Source organism: Sus scrofa, chromosome X (assembly GCF_000003025.6).
Source record: "Sus scrofa isolate TJ Tabasco breed Duroc chromosome X, Sscrofa11.1, whole genome shotgun sequence".
NCBI lineage: Eukaryota > Metazoa > Chordata > Mammalia > Artiodactyla > Suidae > Sus > Sus scrofa.
In genome coordinates, this window is record NC_010461.5 from 41,526,791 (window position 1) to 41,546,382 (window position 19,592).

The following is a 19,592-nucleotide window of genomic DNA, read 5'->3' on the forward strand; positions in this document are numbered from 1 at the left end:
GCGCAGCGGAAATGAATCCAACTAGGAACTATGAGGTTATGGGTTCCATCCCTGGCCTCGCTCAGTGGGTGAAGGATCTGGCATTACCGAGAGCTGTGGTGGAGGTCGCAGATGTGACTGGGACCTGACATTGCTGTGGCTGTGGTGTAGGCCGGCAGCTACAGCTCTGATTAGACCCCTAGCCTGGGAACCTCCATGTGCCACAGGTGTGGCCCTAAAAACACAAAAGACAAAAAATAATCATAATAAAGGAATTTCAAAATGATCATTTTCTTTTTGGCCACACCCTCAGCATGTGGAAGTTCCCAGGCCAGGGATCAAACCCATGCCACAGCAGCAGCAGGGACCCAAGGCACAGCAGTGAAAAACACCATATCCTTAATCTGATAGGCCACCAGGGAACTCCAAAATGATCATTTTCTTTTCTTTCTTTTTTTTTGTTTTTTTTTTAGTCTTTTTAGGGCCGAACCCATGGTATATGGAAGTTCCCAGGTTAGGGGTCGAATTGAAGCTACAGCTCCCAGCCTACACTACAGCCACAGCAACTCAGGATCCGAGCCACCTCTGCGACCTACACCGCAGCTCATGGCAACACCAGATCCTTTAACCCACTGAGTGAGGCCAGGGATCGAACCTGCATCCTCAGGGATACTAGTTGGATTCTTAACCCACTAAGCCACAATGGGAACTTCAAAACGATCATTCTCTAATTGTGTCACTATGTCTGCATTTATTAATGGATGTTAATAGAACTTCTCGTACACCAGGCTGTTTGGTTACCTTGAAAAGTGCTTCATATCAGAAAAGCAAAGTAAATAAAGGAAAATTAAACATTGATTTTCAGAGTAATAAATCAGTGCCCTAGCAACCTATAGTGGTGCTCAGTGACTTTTGTTTCTGTCTTTTCTAAATATCATTATGAGTTCATGACTTTATATATCCAGTATGTTTTAATAAATTGCAGTCATTATTCCTTCTGATCTCACCATGTCTCATTTTTGGCCATTAGGAGCCTCTTCAAACTGGCTCCTGTGTCCTTTTGATAAAACACTATTGGCCTTTGATAGCCTATTGCTTTTTGGCTGAACAAGATAGTGCAGATTGAGCTTGTTCATTTCGTAGCCCCAGACATAGAATTATCCATTTTTCTGAGAAAATATTCCCCAGTTACCTTCTTTTGTTTATTCAGCACCTATCTTGATCTACATACTGTGACACTGAAAAACCCACACTTTGTTAATTTGTTCTCTGTATCTAATTGTACAATTGACTGTAATATATCCTGCCTTTTCTTTTTTTTTTTTTTCTTCTGTCTTTCTGCCATTTCTTGGGCCACTCCCGCGGCATATGGAGGTTCCCAGGCTGGGGGTCGAATCAGAGCTGTAGCCTCCGGTCCACACCAGAGCCATAGCAACGTGGGATCTGAGCCGCGTCTGCAACCTACGCCACAGCTCACGGCAATGCTGGATCGTTAACCCAGTGAGCAAGGCCAGGGACCGAACCCGCAACCTCGTGGTTCCTAGTCGGATTCGTTAACCACTGAGCCACGATGGGAACACCCTATCCTGCCTTTTCTGTATTTGCTGTTGATATTAAATCTCAAGCCCTTTTCTCTTCTTGTGCCTTGTTCTATGGACTGTGACCACATTCACCTTAGTATTTCATTCCTGAGTACTTCATTATCCTCTCTTAGTCCATACTGTTTAATGGATTTATGTCTTTTTTTCAAGAAATTTGTAATCTCCTGTAGGTCAGGATTTCTCCATTATTAAAGGAGATTTAAAAAAATCTATTTGGCATATAGTGATAGCTGAATAAGTTATAATTGAATTGAAAAGCTTATTTTGTTTGGCTCACGTATGGCCATGTTTGCCAACAGTTTGATGCCAGTCGTGCCAATGCTATGTTTAAATCCAAGTCAAACTGAATCACGAATCTTTACACCAGGATTTAAAGTACGGGTGGTTTCAAAGTAATCAAATTAAGCCTGGGAAAGGAGGCACACATGTTCTCTTCAGAGAATTAAAGACTAAAAACTTCGTCGTTGGTTCTAGAATATAGTTTTATGGCACCTTCAAGAAAAGTACTTTCATATGGTCATGACTTTTGGTGCCTGGTTTCGATTCCCACTTGGCTGAGCTTCATCATTGGTGGCCCAGAACTTGGCTGCTAAGTAGGAGAGTTGGAAGCAAGACTGGCTGCTTGGCACAATGACTTGAATAGCATTTGATCTTATTTGTCATTTTATCAACTATTTTTTGTACTGCTAAAGGGGTGGACTTGTTATGGATTTTGTAGAAGTATGAAAACCAGAAAAGCCAGGCGATTTACAACACTTAAAAATGTGACACTAATCCCAGCACTGAGGCTGCTTGTCCTGTGATGAAACTCTATGTTAATTTGTTTTATGATTAGAGTAGGAAGTGGCTGAAGTGACGTGTCCCATCTGTCTACTTCTTTCTTTTCTCTCACCCTCAAAGAAGAGGCTGGAGAGTCTTCAGGGAAGAAGAAAAAGATTAATTGGAGGATAGATTTGTATTCATAAGACAACTCTTCTTGGTTTTGCTTATAGGTCCTGTCATTGCTTTGGAGTTCAATGGAGATGGTGCTGTAGAAGGATGTCAGCTTATCGTCAACGAGATATTCAATGGGACCAAGGTACAAGGCTTTGTTGACTATCTTTCTTCCTTCCTTTCTTTCCTTTTTTTTTTTTTTTTTTTTGGCTTTTTAGGGCCGCACTTATGGTATATGGAGGTTCCCAGGCTAGGGGTCCAATTGGAGCTATAGCTACCAGCCTACACCACAGCAACAGCAATGCCAGATCTGAGCCACATCTGCAACCTGCACCACAGCTCATGGCAACGCCAGATCCTTAATGCACTGAGCAAGGCCAGGGATTGAACCTGAGTCCTCATGGATCCTAGTCAGGTTCGTTAATTACGGAGCCACGATGGGAACTCCTGTGGACTCTATTTCAATCAAGCCTTTCATTTCCTTACAATTAAATAGTTACTTTCAGTACATCATGACTTTTAGAACTTATGGTAAACAACTGGAAGCTAAGCTTTGGTTTTTCCTTGCCGAACTAAAATTCTAATAGCTGAAAAATTTACAAAGTTAAGTATCTACTTATAAAAAACCTTCAATAATACATATGTCTCGGAGTTCCCGTCGTGGCGCAGTGGTTAATGAATCCGACTAGGAACCATGAGGTTGCGGGTTCGGTCCCTGCCCTTGCTCAGTGGGTTAACAATCCGGCGTTGCCGTGAGCTGTGGTGTAGGTTGCAGACGCGGCTCGGATCCCGCGTTGCTGTGGCTCTGGCGTAGGCCGGTGGCTACGGCTCCGATTCAACCCCTAGCCTGGGAACCTCCATATGCCGCGGGAGCGGCCCAAGAAATAGCAACAACAACAACAACAACAACAAAAGACAAAAAAAAAAAAAAAAACCAAAAAAAAAAAACATATGTCTCTAAAGTTAAAAAGTCTCACCAAATGTTTCTTCAGATCCTTCCTTTTCTAAAAATAGTGGTATGTTGAAAATATTATATTTCTAAGATCCGTATACTTTGGATGGACAATCCTATTGCCCAGTGTTCATTTTTATTTGCTTTAGTAATACTTCATAGCTAGAAATCACTGTATGTAGGTATTTTCTAGATATGGTAGATGAAGTTGCTGTATCTAAGAATTTCAGACTTAATAACTTAATAGAGCTTAAAAACCAAACATATAATTACTTCGTCTTTTGTCTCATTTTATCATCCCAACAGTACTAAGGGAGAAGGCATATATAATCAGATTGCATAGAAAAGGAAACTGAGAGAGAAAATGGTTATATAATTTGGAGTTTTTAGATCTGAATGAGTTAAAAGATTATCTATTCCCACTTTCTCATTTTATACACATGGAAACTGAGGCCAGAGAGGTTTATTAAATTGTCAGCATCATATAGCTGGTTTATGGTAAAGCCAAATAGGACTCAGAACCCTCTAATTTCTGACTAACATTTGTAAAAGCTATTTTTGAAGGGTTCTGTTGAGTACTGCTTTGTTGATGTTTGGGAAATAATTTTAAATTAGTGATATATCTTTAGCAGCTTTAAAAAAGATTACCTCAAGTTTTGCTTCTCAGCCTATTGAGATTCTTCCTAGAAAACATAAGAAACTAAGAAATCTTTAAAAAAAACCTCTTTGTTCAGTAGCTTTCACAATATTGATAGTTGTATAGTTTAATTCTGGAGTTCCCAATGTGGTGCAGTAGTTTAAGGATCTGGCATTGCCATAGCTGCGGTGTAGGTCACAGCTGTGGCTTGGATTCGATCCCTGGCCTGGGAACTTCCACATACTGCAGGTGCAGCTGAAAAAGAAAAAAAAGCCCTGATACTCCAAGTGTAATAAAATACAACTGAAGTATTATGAAGCAAAGACCTTAATTATATCATAAATGCTTTTAAAAGAGCTCAATTTGGAGTTCCTGTCATGGTGCAGCGGAAAGGAATCCAACTAGGAACCATGAGGTTGCAGGTTCGATCCCTGGCCTTGCTCATTAGGTTGAGGATCCCGCGTTGCCACAACTGTGGTGTAGGTTGCAGACATGGCTGGGATCTGATGTTGCTGTGGCTGTGGCGTAGGCCAGCAGCTACAGCTCCGATTCGACCCCTAGCCTGGGAACCGCCATGTGCCACAGGCATGGCCCTAAAAAGACCAAAAAATAAAATAAAATCAAAAATAAAAGAGCTCAATTTACATCATAGCCATTGAAACTATATTTGCATGAATTATACAGAAAACCCACAGATTAAACATTATAAATGATGTACTTGAATTATTTCTTTTTCTGCCTTTTAGGGCTGCATCTGTGGCAAATGGAAGTTCCCAGGCTAGGGGTCAAATCAGAGTTACAAATGCCGACCTACACCACAGTCACAGCAACACTGGATCCTTAACCCACTGAGTGAGGCCAGGGATCAAACCCGCATCCTCATGGATACTAGTTGGGTTTGTACACCACTGAACCACAATGGGAATTCCTTGCATTTCTTTTAAATAGCAAGCTTCTGGTGCCTGTTGTGTGAAGAACATGGGCTTTGGAATTGGGGGATTACTATTTATGTATTTTTTGTTTCTTTTATATTTAACATAGATGTTTGTATCAGAAAGCAAGGAGACAGCACCTGGAGATGTAGACAGCTTCTACAACTTTGCCGATATACAGATGGGAATATGAAGTACAGTTTGAAACCAAGGACTTGATATTAAGTTCTTTTCAATTCGCGTATTAGCAATGGTCTTCTTACTGATGCTGAAATTGTTAAAGGCATTTTTAAAATAAATTGTGGAATACTGCATCATTCCCTTGAGGTTCAAAAAGAGTTCATTTTAAATTAAGTCGTTTTCATCAGCTTAAAAACTATTTAACCCAGTTCAGTGAGCTTGTAGTTTTGTTCCTCTGCATATGATACTGTTATTAGAAAACAGAAGTGGCTCACAGTTCATGATTTTAATCCTAATTAAACATTCTTTCAAGTCTCTATTTTACACTGTCCTCAGTACTCTATGATTTTCTTTTTTTGTTGTGGTTTTTGGCCGCCCCATGGTATATGGAGTTCCCAGGCCAGGGATCAGATCCGAGCCACAGGTGCGACCTAAGCTGCAGCTGCAGCTGCAGTGACGCCAGATCCTTAACCCACTGTGCTGGGCCAGGCACCGAACCCTTGTCGACAAGGGCTGCTCCCAAGACACCGCTGATCCCATCACACCACACTGGGAACTCCAATACTCTACAATGTTTGTCTGAGAATACACTCCATCGCTTATTTTTCTTTTCTAATTTAGAAGGATTCATTCCTAGTTGATCAATTAGAATGAACTCATGTGCTTTTTTTTTTCATGTGTACATAATCCAGTTAAATATTTGCTTCCTAGTTGCATACTATGGCAAGTGAGGTTCTATATACACAGTTGTCAGAGTACTTTGTAAATTTAATTTTTTAAATTAATAGCTATTTGATAGCCAGTTTTGCAAGTAACTCTACTAACTGATGTTGGTATAGCTATTTAAAGACTATTTTGTGAGTAATGCGATTATTTGAATCCCACATTGTTTTGTTTTTGAGTACAACTGCTCCGTGACTCTTCTGCTTCCTGTTAAGAAAAGGCATATGTCACACTAAAACTATAGAAGCCCACTCACTGGCAGCTCAGCAGTTCAAAAAGGTGGTCATTGTTTTTATCAGCTTTTTTTTTTTGTTTTGCTTTTTAGGGCCGCACCCTCGGCATATGGAAGTTCCCAGGCTAGGGGTCAAATCGGAACTGCAGCGGCCAGCCTACCCCACAGCCACAGCAACGCCAGATCTGAGCTGCAAGCTGCGAGCTATGTCTTTGACTTACACCACAGCTCAGGGCAACGCCGGATCCTTAACCCACTGAGCAAGGCCAGGGGTCAAACCCGAATCCTCATGGATACTAGTTGGATTCGTTTCCGTTGTGCCACAATGGGAACTCCTTTTATCAGCTCTTAAGAGCTACTAGAATTAAAACAAAACCTTGCAACACTTAGCTAAGAAATACTTAAGCATATTTGATGAGATATGCAGGTTTCTAAAAAGCTAGACAAATTCGATTTTTATTAGCTATGCCATGCCTATCAAGCAATGTTCAAGTATGATAAAATAATGTTGGCGGCTTTAAAGCATTATTTTCCAAACCAATCTGCCTATAATAATTTACCATGGGGCAGGAGAGAGATGCTTGTTTAAAAATCCACATTGTTGGGCCCAGCGTTTAGGTGCATGGATTCAACATCCAGAGGAAGCTCTGTTTTTAAGGGGTGTATTGTAATGTAATCAGAAGATATTGATAGGTTGATCTTGCAAGAAGGGACTGAACCTGCCATCTATACCACACAGAGCAGCTAATCGGAAGTTAGCTTTCATAAGTCTATTTTTTAAAGGAACCTTAAATTTAATTCTATTTTGATAAAAACTAAGGCTGAAAATAGCACAAATTTCACTTGTAAAAATTCCTCTTATGATTGTTACTAAAAATGTATTTTCCTGTTTGAACTCTTTGGGGATATTTTTCAGATTCATTTATAACTACTACATTGAATCATGTCTTGATATTCAGAAATGATACATTGAAAGACTTTTCACTTTAAATTAAGTAATATTGACCACCTACCCTGTGCCTCGCCTTGTATTAGCATTGTATCATTTCAGTCTTTTTACAAGAGCATTTTATACCACATAATCAACCTCTTCTTTAAATCACGTGACTTCATAAGATGCAAATAAAAACAGGTGATGGGTTTAATATAATTTGTAATCATGATTTACAGATGAGCTTTGCCAAGTAGTGGTTAGAGGGCATTGATTTTTCTGATGGTAAGGTGAATTAAGCATATTCTTTCTGATCATGGTTGCATTATTAAATCCCATTATTCACAGTTTTAAAAATCACAGTACTTTTTGTTTTTCAAAAATATAACACAATGTTATGCCATGCTGTAAATTGAGTTATTTTATCTAGCAAAAACTCAGGAATATTACCTATAAGGGAGATGTTAATTTAATTTTCCACTAAATTTAGTATCTATTAACCAGAGCCTAAAATTTTATACTCCAGTTAGATAAGAGCTTTTACCCAAGTTTAATTTGTCTTTCAGGACAGTTCTTTGCTTCTAAATGTTTGAAAAGATTTTTTAAAATAAGTAGTGCTATGTTTGTTGTTTCTATCCTTTTAAATCTTGATTGTAATTAGAGTATTCTACACTTCATGTCTTTTTTTCCCCTACATTTCATTTCTGAATAGCTTTCAAATGTATGAAAAAGTATTAGCAATGAAAACTTAGTAATTTTATTAAGTTATACATGTTTAAACATGATATTAGACATTATATTAGCGTATTTCTCTTGTTAATAGTACTATTTTTGCTTCTATATATTTATGTCTAGCTTTTATATGTAATTTATCTAGTGTTTATAAAATGTGATTTGTAATAAATATTGTTAAAATGAAAGTGGCTTCGCGAATTTTTGAAGAGAACTTTTATAACATATATTTACTCTTACATGTACCAAAATTTGGTCATGATACCAGTTTTTTAATGATAAAAGTAAAACACAATGGTCTAACCTGTCTTATGTTAATGAGAAATGAACGATATTGTGTGTACAAAGCACTCTGAAGAAATGCAGAGGAACTAGAAAACCTATTTTAATCTAAGGAATTTCTGACATAATGCTCCCTTTGTTAAAAGATACATTTTATTATAATCAAATACTAAGATTAGGTATATTTTTCTTCCATATTTGAGAAAATAACAAGGAGTTCCTGTCGTGGCGCAATGCTTCACGAATCCGACTAGGAACCATGAGGTTGCGGGTTTGATCCCTGGCCTTGCTCAATGGGTTAGGGATCCGGCGTTGCCGTGAGCTGTGGTGTCAGTCGCAGACGTGGCTCGGATCTGGCATTGCTGTGGCTCTGGCGTAGGCCAGCGGCTATAGCTTTGATTCGACCTTCGACCGCTGGCCTGGGACCCTCCATATGCCGCGGGAGCGGCCCAAGAAATGGCAAAAAGACAAAAAAATAAAAAATAACGAATTGTTTGTGATATACTTTCCAGCTTATACAAATGGACCTTATTTTTACATTACTACCAAATTTACCAGCCTCTGTATCCAACTTCTCCCTCTCCCAGCCCATAAATCAGAAGCTACAGTGTTTAAATAACATTTATTATCATTATTTCTGTAAAGCTTCTATATGTACAGGTAGAGCATTTGGGGGAAAAAACAGAACTGCATAAGATAGTAGCAAAAATTACTTACTGGATAATTATTGCTGTGCTGAGTTTTTTTTTTTTTTTTTTCCTTAGGGCCACACCTGCGGCATATGGAGGTTCCCAGGCTAGGGGTCCAGTTGGAGCTGTAGCCACTGGCCTACACCATAGCCACAGCAACGCCAGATCCGAGCCATGTCTGTGACCTACACCATAGCTCACGGCAACGCTGGATCCTTAACCCACTGAGCAAGGCCAGGCATCGAACCCGCAACCTCCTAGTTTCTAGTCAGGTTTGGTTCCGCTGCGCCATGACGGGAACTCCAGCTGTACTGAGTTTAAAATTTGTTTTTCTCATTTAAAAGGGACATATTAACTGCTCTCCATAGGAATAGAAGGTACTGTAATTAGGGTATGATTACTCCTTCGAAATCCATTCTAGAAAATATTTTATCCTTTAAAAGTGTAACACTAAAAAAGCCAAATTTTATTTGCATTGTAGTAATGAAATTTTTTTGTGTGAAAATGGAGTCATTCTCTGTTGACTTTTTTTTTTTTTCTTTTGTTGTTGTTGTTGCTATTTCTTGGGCCGCTCCCGCGGCATATGGAGGTTCCCAGGCTAGGGGTCGAATCGGAGCTGCAGCCACCGGCCTACGCCAGAGCCACAGCAACGCGGGATCCGAGCTGCGTCTGCAACCTACACCACAGCTCACGGCAACGCCGGATCGTTAACCCACTGAGCAAGGGCAGGGACCGAACCCGCAACCTCATGGTTCCTAGTCGGATTCGTTAACCACTGCGCCACGACAGGAACTCCGGTTTTCTTTTTTGATACAGTGTTTGAGGAGCGTGGCAATCAGTCCTACTCAGCTGAGGAAGCAGTTAACCTTTATACTACATCTCTCTCCTTTGACTTTTTTTTTCTGGCTTTTTAGGGCCACACCTGTGACCTATGGAGGTTCCCAGGCTAGGGGTCAAATTGGAGCTGTAGCTGCTGGTCTACACCACAGCCACAGCAACATGGGATCGGAGCTGTGTCTTCGACCCACACCACAGCTCACGGCAACGCCGGATCCTTAACCCAGGGATGAAACCCACATCCTCCTGCATACTAGTCGGGTTACAGCTGAGCCACAACAGGAACTCCTCCTTTGATGTTTTTGACATCTTAGCTGTTAGTGGCAAACTCCAGCAAAATGTTCAGAAACGGCAGGGGGTTTTGGTTTTTGTTTTTTTTCCTTTTCTGGTGTTTTGGTGCTTTCCTGGTCAGGGCAGCTTCTCACCTATAAATAGATGTGGGAGCAGGGGCCCAGGTGGCAGAGAGCCCCAGCACCCTCTTCTTAGCTCTGATCCTCCCTCTGGGGCCTGCCTTCCTCATTTCAGTTTAATCTATCCACTAGTGATTGGACTAATGAAAAGAAACTTGCAAGTGGTGTGACAAGTAATGAGCTGATGTTTGGGAAGTGCCTTGAAACTGAAAGGTGCTTTATGGATGTTAAGTGTTATTGTGCCGAACAAAGTTGAGTACCATGTTCTTTAAAAGTAGTCCAGTTTCGAAGCCATACCCTCACCTACAAATAGGCAACTGAAAGGAAGCACATGTAAGAGGCTGTTAAGACTTAAGTGTTATTTTCTTATTGATTGATATACTTTTAATCTGTCAGATGGAGGTCAGTTTGTTAGGCTCATTAATAGAACCTCTTATACTATTTCACCCTAACTTCTAAACAGAGCACATACTAAGTGATTTATCTCGTTAGGAGTTCCCTGGTGGCTCAGTGGGTTAAGGACCCAGCATTGTAACTACTATAGCTCGGGTCGCTGCTGTGGTGTGGGTTCCAGCCCTGGCCCTGGAAATTCTGTATGCCATGGGCACATCCAAAAAATTTTTTATTTCATTAGAGTCATCTAGTTTTAGGACTGACGCGTCTGGATATTTTCAATCCCTTCTTTTATTTTTATTTTATTATTATTATTTTTTTTTTCGCTGCACCCACATCATGTGGGAGTTCCTGGGCCAGGAATCGAACCCATGCCACAGCAGTGACCCAAGCCATGGCAGTGACAATGCCAGATCCTTAACCCACTGCACTGTAAGAGAACGCCAGTCCCTCATTTTACGGATGAGAAAATTGAGGGTCAGAAAGTTTAAATGGCCTGTCCAACTCAAACCAGACTCAGTGAACTACAGTGTAGACCTCTTGAGTTTCAAACCATAATCATTAAACTACAATGGAGACATCTTGACGTCCCCCCTGCGATCCCTTAGAGAACAAGGCTCAGCCCATCAGGCTTCTCTACGAAGACTTTTCTAACTCAGAAAGGCACAGTCCCTCTTTGGTGCTCATACAGAACTCTGCAGAGACGTCCTTATTCTAGTTCTTTATCCATGCCTCGCATGTAGACATGTGGACAGCATCAGCATCACCTAGAGCTTGTTAGAAACTCAGGCCTCGCTCCAGACCTGTTGAATCAGCCTGTCAGCTGAAGAAAAACATACAACCTAAAAGCTTTAAGCTATGTTTTCTTCGGGGACCTCATCGAGGACTATAGCCTGGGAGACAGCCTCTCAGACTGTTCTGATGAACTGCTCCAAAGAGGTAAGGGAAGAGTCAGGATATATAGGAGTTTTTGCTGAAAAAAAAAACAAAAACAAATATGTAGTTCAAACAAATGTCAAAAGATCACTGCTAATCATAAAAACCAGGCCTCCTAAGTGAATGATTTTAGTGCTCGTCTATGTATGGGAAGATGCAAGTCTGTGCTCATGGAAATTATTCCTTAGATATGCATCTCAACTATCTAGAGCCTGTATTGTTTTTTCTTCATCCTGAAGTCCCCTCAGGGGCTGCTGTTGGGGGGCAGCTGCAGTGGCTGATGGCTTGATGGCAGGGCAACATTCTTGGTTTACTGAAATCCCAGGCAACATTTTTTTGTCTGCAAGCTTCTACCTTTTAACAAAGTGTTCAGAGGATGCATATGCACATTAAAGTTGGAGAAGCTCTATTCTAGACTGTTAATTCCTCAGGGACTAAAATCAAGGCTCAGAAATCTCTGTATTCCTAGAGAGGGTCCATAATGTGATCTATAGTTTATTAGTATTTTTGATTGAATGACATAATCCAGACGCTCAGATTTTAGTCTTTTCCGTCATCCCTCTCTTCGTGTCCACTCCTTAATTGGCTTTGGAATAAGAACATTCTACAGTATTTACTCCCCCCCCCACTCTCCCATTTTGTGTTAAAATAGTAACCAGGATCTCTGCCCACTGAGGCTTCTGGGGAGCTTTAAGAACATCTACGGTAGGCGGTGGAAACAGAGATAAGAGCACAGCAGTTTCTGACTTAAATCTTCTTCTGATGTGTTTTCGTATTCAAGCGTGTTTTCTTCAATGAAGAAACATGTTGCATAAGCCAGAGTGGGGATTTGTTGATGCTGGGGCTGAGTTAAAACAGCAGTCAGCTACTTGCTTTGAGCTTGTGGGGAAAGCTAATCACTTGGTCCCTCTCAGACATTATCCTCCATCTTTTTTCCCCCCTTTTCAGCAGCACCCATGGCATAGGGAAGTTCCTGGGCCAGGGATAGAATCCAAGCTGGAGCTGCGACCTACAACACAGCTGCAGCAATGCCAGATCCTTAACCCACTGTGTCGGGCCAGGGATTGAACCAGCGCCTCCATAGCGACGAGCCAGATCATTAACTGTGCCACAGTGGGAACTCCTATCCTCCATCTTTATCTCTTGACATCTTCCCACTTTGAGAGTTTAAGGTTGAGCTTGGTCATTATCATCAATAGAACATGTATGGAATTGTCCATACGGTGTTGCTCCAACTTGGGGCGCAGGGATATAGTGGTGATAATGCCTTTTTTTTCTTTCCTGGAATGAAAGCTTAATTGTAAATTTAAAAGAAAAGTAAAATCCTAAATACACATTCTACCCTTTATTTACTTTAAATGTTTTTTTTTCTTGTCCTTTTGCCTTTTCTAGGGCTGCTCCTGCAGCATATGGAGGTTCCCAGGCTAGGGGTCTAATCGGAGCTGAAGCCGCCAGCCTACGCCAGAGCCACAGCAACTCGGGATCCGAGCCATGTCTGTGACCTACACCCCAGCTCACGGCAACGCCAGATCCTTAACCCACGGAGCGAGGCCACGGATCGAACCTGCAACCTCATAGTTCCTAGTCGGATTCGTTAACCATTGAGCCACGACAGGAACTCCTTAAATGGTTTTTCTTTCTGTTTCCTCAGTATATTGATGTCTTCATATGATACTTAATTGTAATTTCTTGTTTGGAAAGTATTTCTTTGCATTTATTCAATAGTAGCAGTAGACCAAGATGCAAGTGGCTCATGATCACTCCCTTCCTATTACTGTTTTAAAATATGTGCATAACAGCAAAGGAAACCAAAAGGAAACCAACAAGACAACTTACAGAATGGGAGAAAATAGTTTCAAACCATGCAACTGACAAGGGCTTAATCTCTAAAATATGCAAACAATTTATACAACTCAACAGCAAAAAAGCCAACAACCCAATGGAAAAATGGGGAAAAGACCTGAATAGGCATTTCTCCAAGGAAGATATACAGATGGCCAACAAGCACATGAAAACATGCTCAACATCCCTGATTATTAGAGAAACACAAATCAAAATTACCATGAGGCACCACCTCACACCAGTCAGAATGGCCATCATGAATAAGTCCACAAATAGCAAATGCTGGAGGGGGTGTGGAGAAAAGGGAACCCTCCTGCACTGTTGGTGGGAAGGTAAGCTGGTACAACCGCTATGGAGAACAGTATGGAAGTACCTTAGAAAACTATACATAGAACTACCATAGGACCCAACAGTCCCACTCTTGGGCATATATCCAGACAAAACTTTCCTTGAAAAAGACACATGCACCCACATGTTCACTGCAGCACTATTCACAATAGCCAAGACATGGAAACAACCCAAATGTCCATTGACAGACGACTAGATTAAGAAGGTGTGGTATATATACACAATGGAATACTACTCGGCCATAAAAAAGAACAAAACAATGCCATTTGCAGCACCATGGATGGAACTAGAGACTCTCATACTGAGTGAAATAAGTCAGAAAGACAAGTACCATATGATATCACTGACATCTGGAATCTAATATACGGCACAAATGAACTTTTCCATAGAAAAGAAAATCATGGACTTGGAGAATAGACTTGTGATTGCCAAGGGGGAGGGGGAGGGAGTGGGATGGATGGGGAGCTTGGTGTTAATAGATGCAGACTATTGCCTTTGGAATGGATTAGCAATGAGATCCTGCTGTGTAACACCAGGAACTATATCTGACCACTTATGATGGAGCATGATAATGTGAGAAAAAAGAATGTATACATGTATGTGTAACTGGGTCACCATGCTATACAGTAGAAAACTGACAGAACACTGTAAACCAGCTATAATGGAAAAAAATAAAAATCATTATATAAAAATATAAAATATGTGCATAAATGTGGTACTTAGGTTGTATTAACTGAAAAAAATGCACAACCTAAAAGTTCAGAATTATGTTTTATCCGTGGACATTCTGAGGACTTCAAGCCTGGGACATAGCCTCTCGGATAAAGAATAGAGACTGCTCTAAAGAGGTATGGGAGGAGCCAGGATAGACAGGTGTTTTTTGCAATAAAGACTAGTATTCAGAACATCAAAAGATTATTGTTAACTAAAGAAAACCAGGGAGTTCCCGTTGTGGCTCAGGAGAAACAAATCCGACTAGTATCCATGAGGATGCAGTTTCGATCCCTGGCCTCGCCCAGTGGGTCGGAGATCTGGCCTTGCCATCAGCTGTGGTGTAGGTCGCAGACATGGCTCTGATCCCACATTGCTGTGGCTGTGGCGTAGGCTGGCAGCTGTAGCTCCGATTCAACCCCTAGCCTGGGAACTTCCAAATGCCATGGGTGAGGTCCTAAAAAGCAAAAAACCCAAAAAGCAAAAAACCAGATATCTCAAGGGATTTAGTGCTCTTCTGTGTATGGGCAGATGAGGCAAGAGTCTGGGCTCACTGAAATCATTCCTTTGATACGCAACTCAGCTATCTGGGGCCAGTATCCTATGTTTTCCCATCCTGAGTCTCCTTGGGGTGCACCATTGAGGGGTGGCAGCAGTGGCCAAGGGCTTGATGGTAGGCATCCTGTTTCTTTTTTTTTAACTCAATGAATTTTATTATACTTGTAGTTGTACAATGATCATCACAACACAGTTTTACACCATTTCCATCCCAAACACCCAGCCCAACCTGACCACCTCTATCTGTCTTCCTTGGTAGCCATAAGTTTTTCAAAATCTGTGAGTCAGTACCTGTTCTGCAAAGAAGTTCATTGTATCCTTTTGTTAGATTCTACATATAAGTGATAGCATATGATGTTTGTCTCACTGTCTGACTAACTTCACCTAGCATGATAATTTCTAGGTCCATCCATGCTGCTGCAAATGCCATTATTTCATTTTTTATGGCTGAGTAATATTCCATTGTATATATGTACCACATCTTCTTTATCCACTGCTCTACTGACGGACATTTAGGTTGTTTCCATGTCTTGGCTATTGCATATAGTGCTGCAATGAACACTGGAGTACATGTATCTTTTCGAGTCATGGTTTTCTCTGGAGAGATGCTCAGGAATGGGATGGCTGGCTCAAATGGTAATTCTATTTTTAGTTTTTTGAGCAACCTCCATACTGTTTTCCATAGTGGTTGTACCAATTTACAGTCCCACCAACAGTATAAGAAGGTTCCCTTTTCTCCACAACCTCTCCAGCATTTATAGTTTGTAGACTTTCTGATGATGGCCATTCTGACTGGTGTAAGGTGATAACTCATGGTAGGTTTGCATTTCTTTAATAATTAGTGATGTTGAACAGATTTTCATGTCTTTTTTTGGCCATCTGTATATCTTTGGAGAATTGTCTGTTTAGATTTTCTGCCCCCCCCCCTTATTTTTGTCTTTTTAGGGTCACACCTGTGGCATATGTAAGTTCTCAGGCTAGGGGTCAAATTGAAGCTGTAGCTGCTGGCCTACGCCACAGCCACAGCCATGCCAGATCTGAGCCATGTCTGTGACCTACACCACACCTCATGGCAACGCCGGATCCTTAACCCACTGCGCAAGGCCAGAGATTGAACCTGCATCCTCATGGATCCTAGTCAGATTCATTTCTGCTGGGCCATGACAGGAACTCCTCTCTGCCCATTTTTTGATGGGGTTGTTTGGTTTTTTTTTTTTTTTTTTTTTGGTATTGAGCTGCAGGAGGTGTTTATATATTTGGGAGATTAATCCCTTGTCAGTCTATTCATTTGCAAATATTTTCTCCCATTCTGTGGGCTGCCTTTTGTTAAGGGTTTCCTTTGCTGTGCAAAAACTTTTAAGTTTAATTAGGTCCCATTTGTTTATTTTTATTTTTATCATCATTACTCTAGGAGGTGGATCTGAGAAGACATTGCTGTGGTTTATATCAGAGAGTGTTCGGCCTATGTTTTCCTCTAAGAGTTTTATAGTATCTGGTCTTATATTTAGGTCTGTAATCCATTTTGAGTTTATTTTTCTGTATGGTGTTAGGAAGTGTTCTGATTTCATTCTTTTACATGGAGCTGTCCAGTTTTCCCAGCACCACTTATTGAAGGGACTGTCCTTTCTCCATTGTCTACTCTTGCCTCCTCTGTCATAGATTAGTTGATTGTAGGTGTGTGGGTTTAATTCTGGGCTTTCTATCCTGTTCCACTGATGTATATTTGTTTTTGGTGCCAGTACCATACTATTTTGATGACTCTAGCTTTGTAGCATAGTCTGAAATCAGGGAAATTGATTCGTCCAGCTCCATTTTTTTCTTTCCAATATGGCTTTGGCTATTTGAGGTCTTTTGTGTTTCCATATAAATTTTAAAATATTTTGTTCTAGTTCTGTAAAGAATGTTATTGGTAATTTAATAGGATTGCTTTAGGTAATATTGTCATTTTGACTATATTAACTTCCAATCCAAGAGCATGATATATCTTTCCATCTATTTGTGTTTTCTTTGATATCTTTCATCAGCGTCTTATAGTTTTCAGAGTACAAGTCTCTTTAAGTAGGTTTATTCCTAGGTATTTTATTATTTTTGATGTGATGGTAAATGGGCTGGTTTCCCTAATTTCTCTTTTCAATCTTTCATTGTTAGTACGTAGAAATGCAGTCGATTTGTGCATATTAATTTTATATCCTGCAACTTTACCAAATTCATTGATGAGCTCTAATAGTTTTCTGGTAGCATCTTTAGGATTCTCTAGGTATAGTATCACGTCATCTGCAGACAGTGATACTTTTCCTTCTTTCTTTCCAATTTGGATTCCTTTTACTCCTTTTTCTTCTCTGATTGCTGTGGCTAGGACTTCCAAAACTATGCTGAATAGTAGTGGCAAGAGCAGACATCCTTGTCTTGTTTCTTTCAGCTTTTCACCATTGAGAATGATGTTAGCTGTGGGTTTGTCATATATGGCCTTTATTATATTGAGGTAGGCTCCCTCTATGCTCAGTTTTCGGAGGGTTTTTGTTTGTTTGTTTGTCTTTTTATCAGAAATGGGTGTTGGATTTTGTCAAAAGCTTTTTCTGCATGTATTGAGAGGATCCTATGGTTTTCATTCTTCAGTTTGTTAATGTGGTGAATCACCCTGATGGATTTGTGGATACTGAAAAATCCTTGCATCCCTGGGATAAATCCCACTTGATCATGATGTACAATCCTTTTAATGTATTGTTGGATGCAGCTTGCTAGTATTTTGTTGTGGATTTTTGCATCTATGTTCATCAGGAAAATTGGCCTGTAGTTTTCTTTTTTTTGTGGTATCTTTGTCTGGTTTTGGTATCAGGATGATGGTGGCCTCATAGAATGAGTTTGGGAGTGTTCTTTCCTCTGCAATTTTTTGGAATAATTTCAGAAGGATAGGTGTTAGCTCGTCTCTAAATGTTAGACAGAATTCGCCTGTGAAGCCATCTGGTCCTGGACTTTTTTTTGTTGGAAGTTTTTTAATCACAGTTTCAATTTCAGTAGCTGTGATTTGTCTATTCATTTTTCCTATTTAATCTGGGTTTAGTCTTGGAAGATTGTACTTTTCTAAGTATTTGTCCATTTCCTCTAGGTTGTCCATTTTATTGGCATATAGTTGCTTGTAGTAGTCTCTTATGATCCTTGGTATTTCTGTGATGTCTTTTGTAACTTCCCCTTTTTCATTTCTAATTTTATTTATTTGTGTCCTCTCTTTTTCTTGATGAGTCTGGCTGAGGGTTTATCAATTTTGTTGATCTTTTCAAAGACCAGCTTTTAGTTTCATTGATCTTTTCTATGGATTTCTTCATTTCTATTTCACTTATCTCTGTTGTGATCTTTATGATTTCTTCTGCTAACTTTGGGTTTTGGCTGTTCTCTCTCTAGTTTCTTTAGGTGTAAAGTTAGGTTGTTTATTTGAGCTTCTTATTGTTTCCTGAGGTAGGCTTGTATTGCTATTAACTTTCCTCTTAGAACTGCTTTTGCTGCATCCCATAGGTTTTGGATTGTTGTGTCTTTGTTGTCATTTGCTTCTATGTATTTTTTTAAATTTCCCTTTTGATTTCATCAGTGATCCACTGGTTATTTAGTAGCATGTTGTGTAGTCTCCATGTGTTTGTGCTTTTTGCAGTTTTTTTTCCCTGTGGTTGATTTCCAGTCATATAGTGTTTTGTTTTTGTTTTTGTTTTTGTCTTTTCGCCTTTTCTTGAGCTGCTCCTGGGGCATATGGAGGTTCCCAGGCTAGGGGTCGAATAAGAGCTGTAGCCACTGGCCTACACCAGAGCCACAGCAACGGAGGATCCAAGCCTCATCTGTGACCTACACCACAGCTCACAGCAATGCCAGATCCTTAACCCACTGAACAAGGCCAGGGATCGAACCCACAACCTCATGGTTCCTAGTTGGATTCGTTAACCACTGAGCCACGACGGAACTCCATATAGTATTGTGGTTAGAAAAGATGCTTGATATCGTTTCAGTTTTCTTAAATTTACTGAGGCTTGATTTGTGGCCCAGACTGTGATCTATCCTAGAGAATGTTCCTTGTGCACTTGATAAGAATGTGTATTCTGCTGCTTCTGGGTGGAATGTTCTATAAATAACTATTATTAAGTCCATCTGGTCTAATGCATCATTTAAGGCCTGTGTTTCCTTCTTGATTTTCTGTCTGGATGATATGTCCATTGCTGTAAGTGTAGTGTTAAAGTCTCCTGCTATTGTTGCGTTATTGCCAATTTCTCCTTTTAAGGTTTTTAGCAGTTGCCTTGTATATTGAGGTGATCTTATGTTGGGTGCATATATATTTACAATTGTTATATCTTCTTGGATTCATCCTTTGAGCATTATGTAATGTCCTTCTTTGTCTCTTATAATATTCTTTATTTTAAGGTCTATTTTATCTGATATGAGTATTGGTACTCCAGCTTTCTTTTGATTTCCATTTGCATGGAATATTTTTTTTTTCATCCTCTCACTTTCAATTTGTACGTGTCCATAGAACTGAAGTGGGTCTCTTGAAAGCAGCATATATATGGGTCTTGTTTCTATACCATTCAGCCAGTCTATGTCTTTTGGTTAGGGCATTTAGTCCATTTACATTTAAGGTAATTATTGATATGTATGTTCTCATTTCCATTTTATTAACTGTTTTAGATTTGTTTTTGTTCATTTTTTTCTTCCCTTCTCTTGTGGTTGGATGATTATCTTTAGTGTGCTATTTGGAGTGCTTTTTCTTATTTGTG

At 40.1% G+C, this 19,592-nt stretch overlaps 1 protein-coding gene and 1 long non-coding RNA gene across 3 annotated transcripts in view; one reads left to right on the forward strand and one right to left on the reverse strand.

Moving 5' to 3' along the window:
• The window catches only part of RP2 (RP2, ARL3 GTPase activating protein), a 45,945-nt gene extending 37,925 nt beyond the window's left edge, over nucleotides 1-8,020 (forward strand). Inside the window, exons 4-5 of the mRNA XM_003360282.4 lie at nucleotides 2,573-2,658; nucleotides 5,144-8,020. Coding sequence (XP_003360330.1) covers nucleotides 2,573-2,658; nucleotides 5,144-5,227 — 170 coding nt within the window. The 3' untranslated portion in view covers nucleotides 5,228-8,020. The remainder of the gene's footprint in view (nucleotides 1-2,572; nucleotides 2,659-5,143) is intronic.
• LOC106506955 overlaps nucleotides 1-19,592 on the reverse strand; it is an 84,229-nt gene that overhangs the window by 31,270 nt on the left and 33,367 nt on the right. The window lies entirely within an intron of this gene.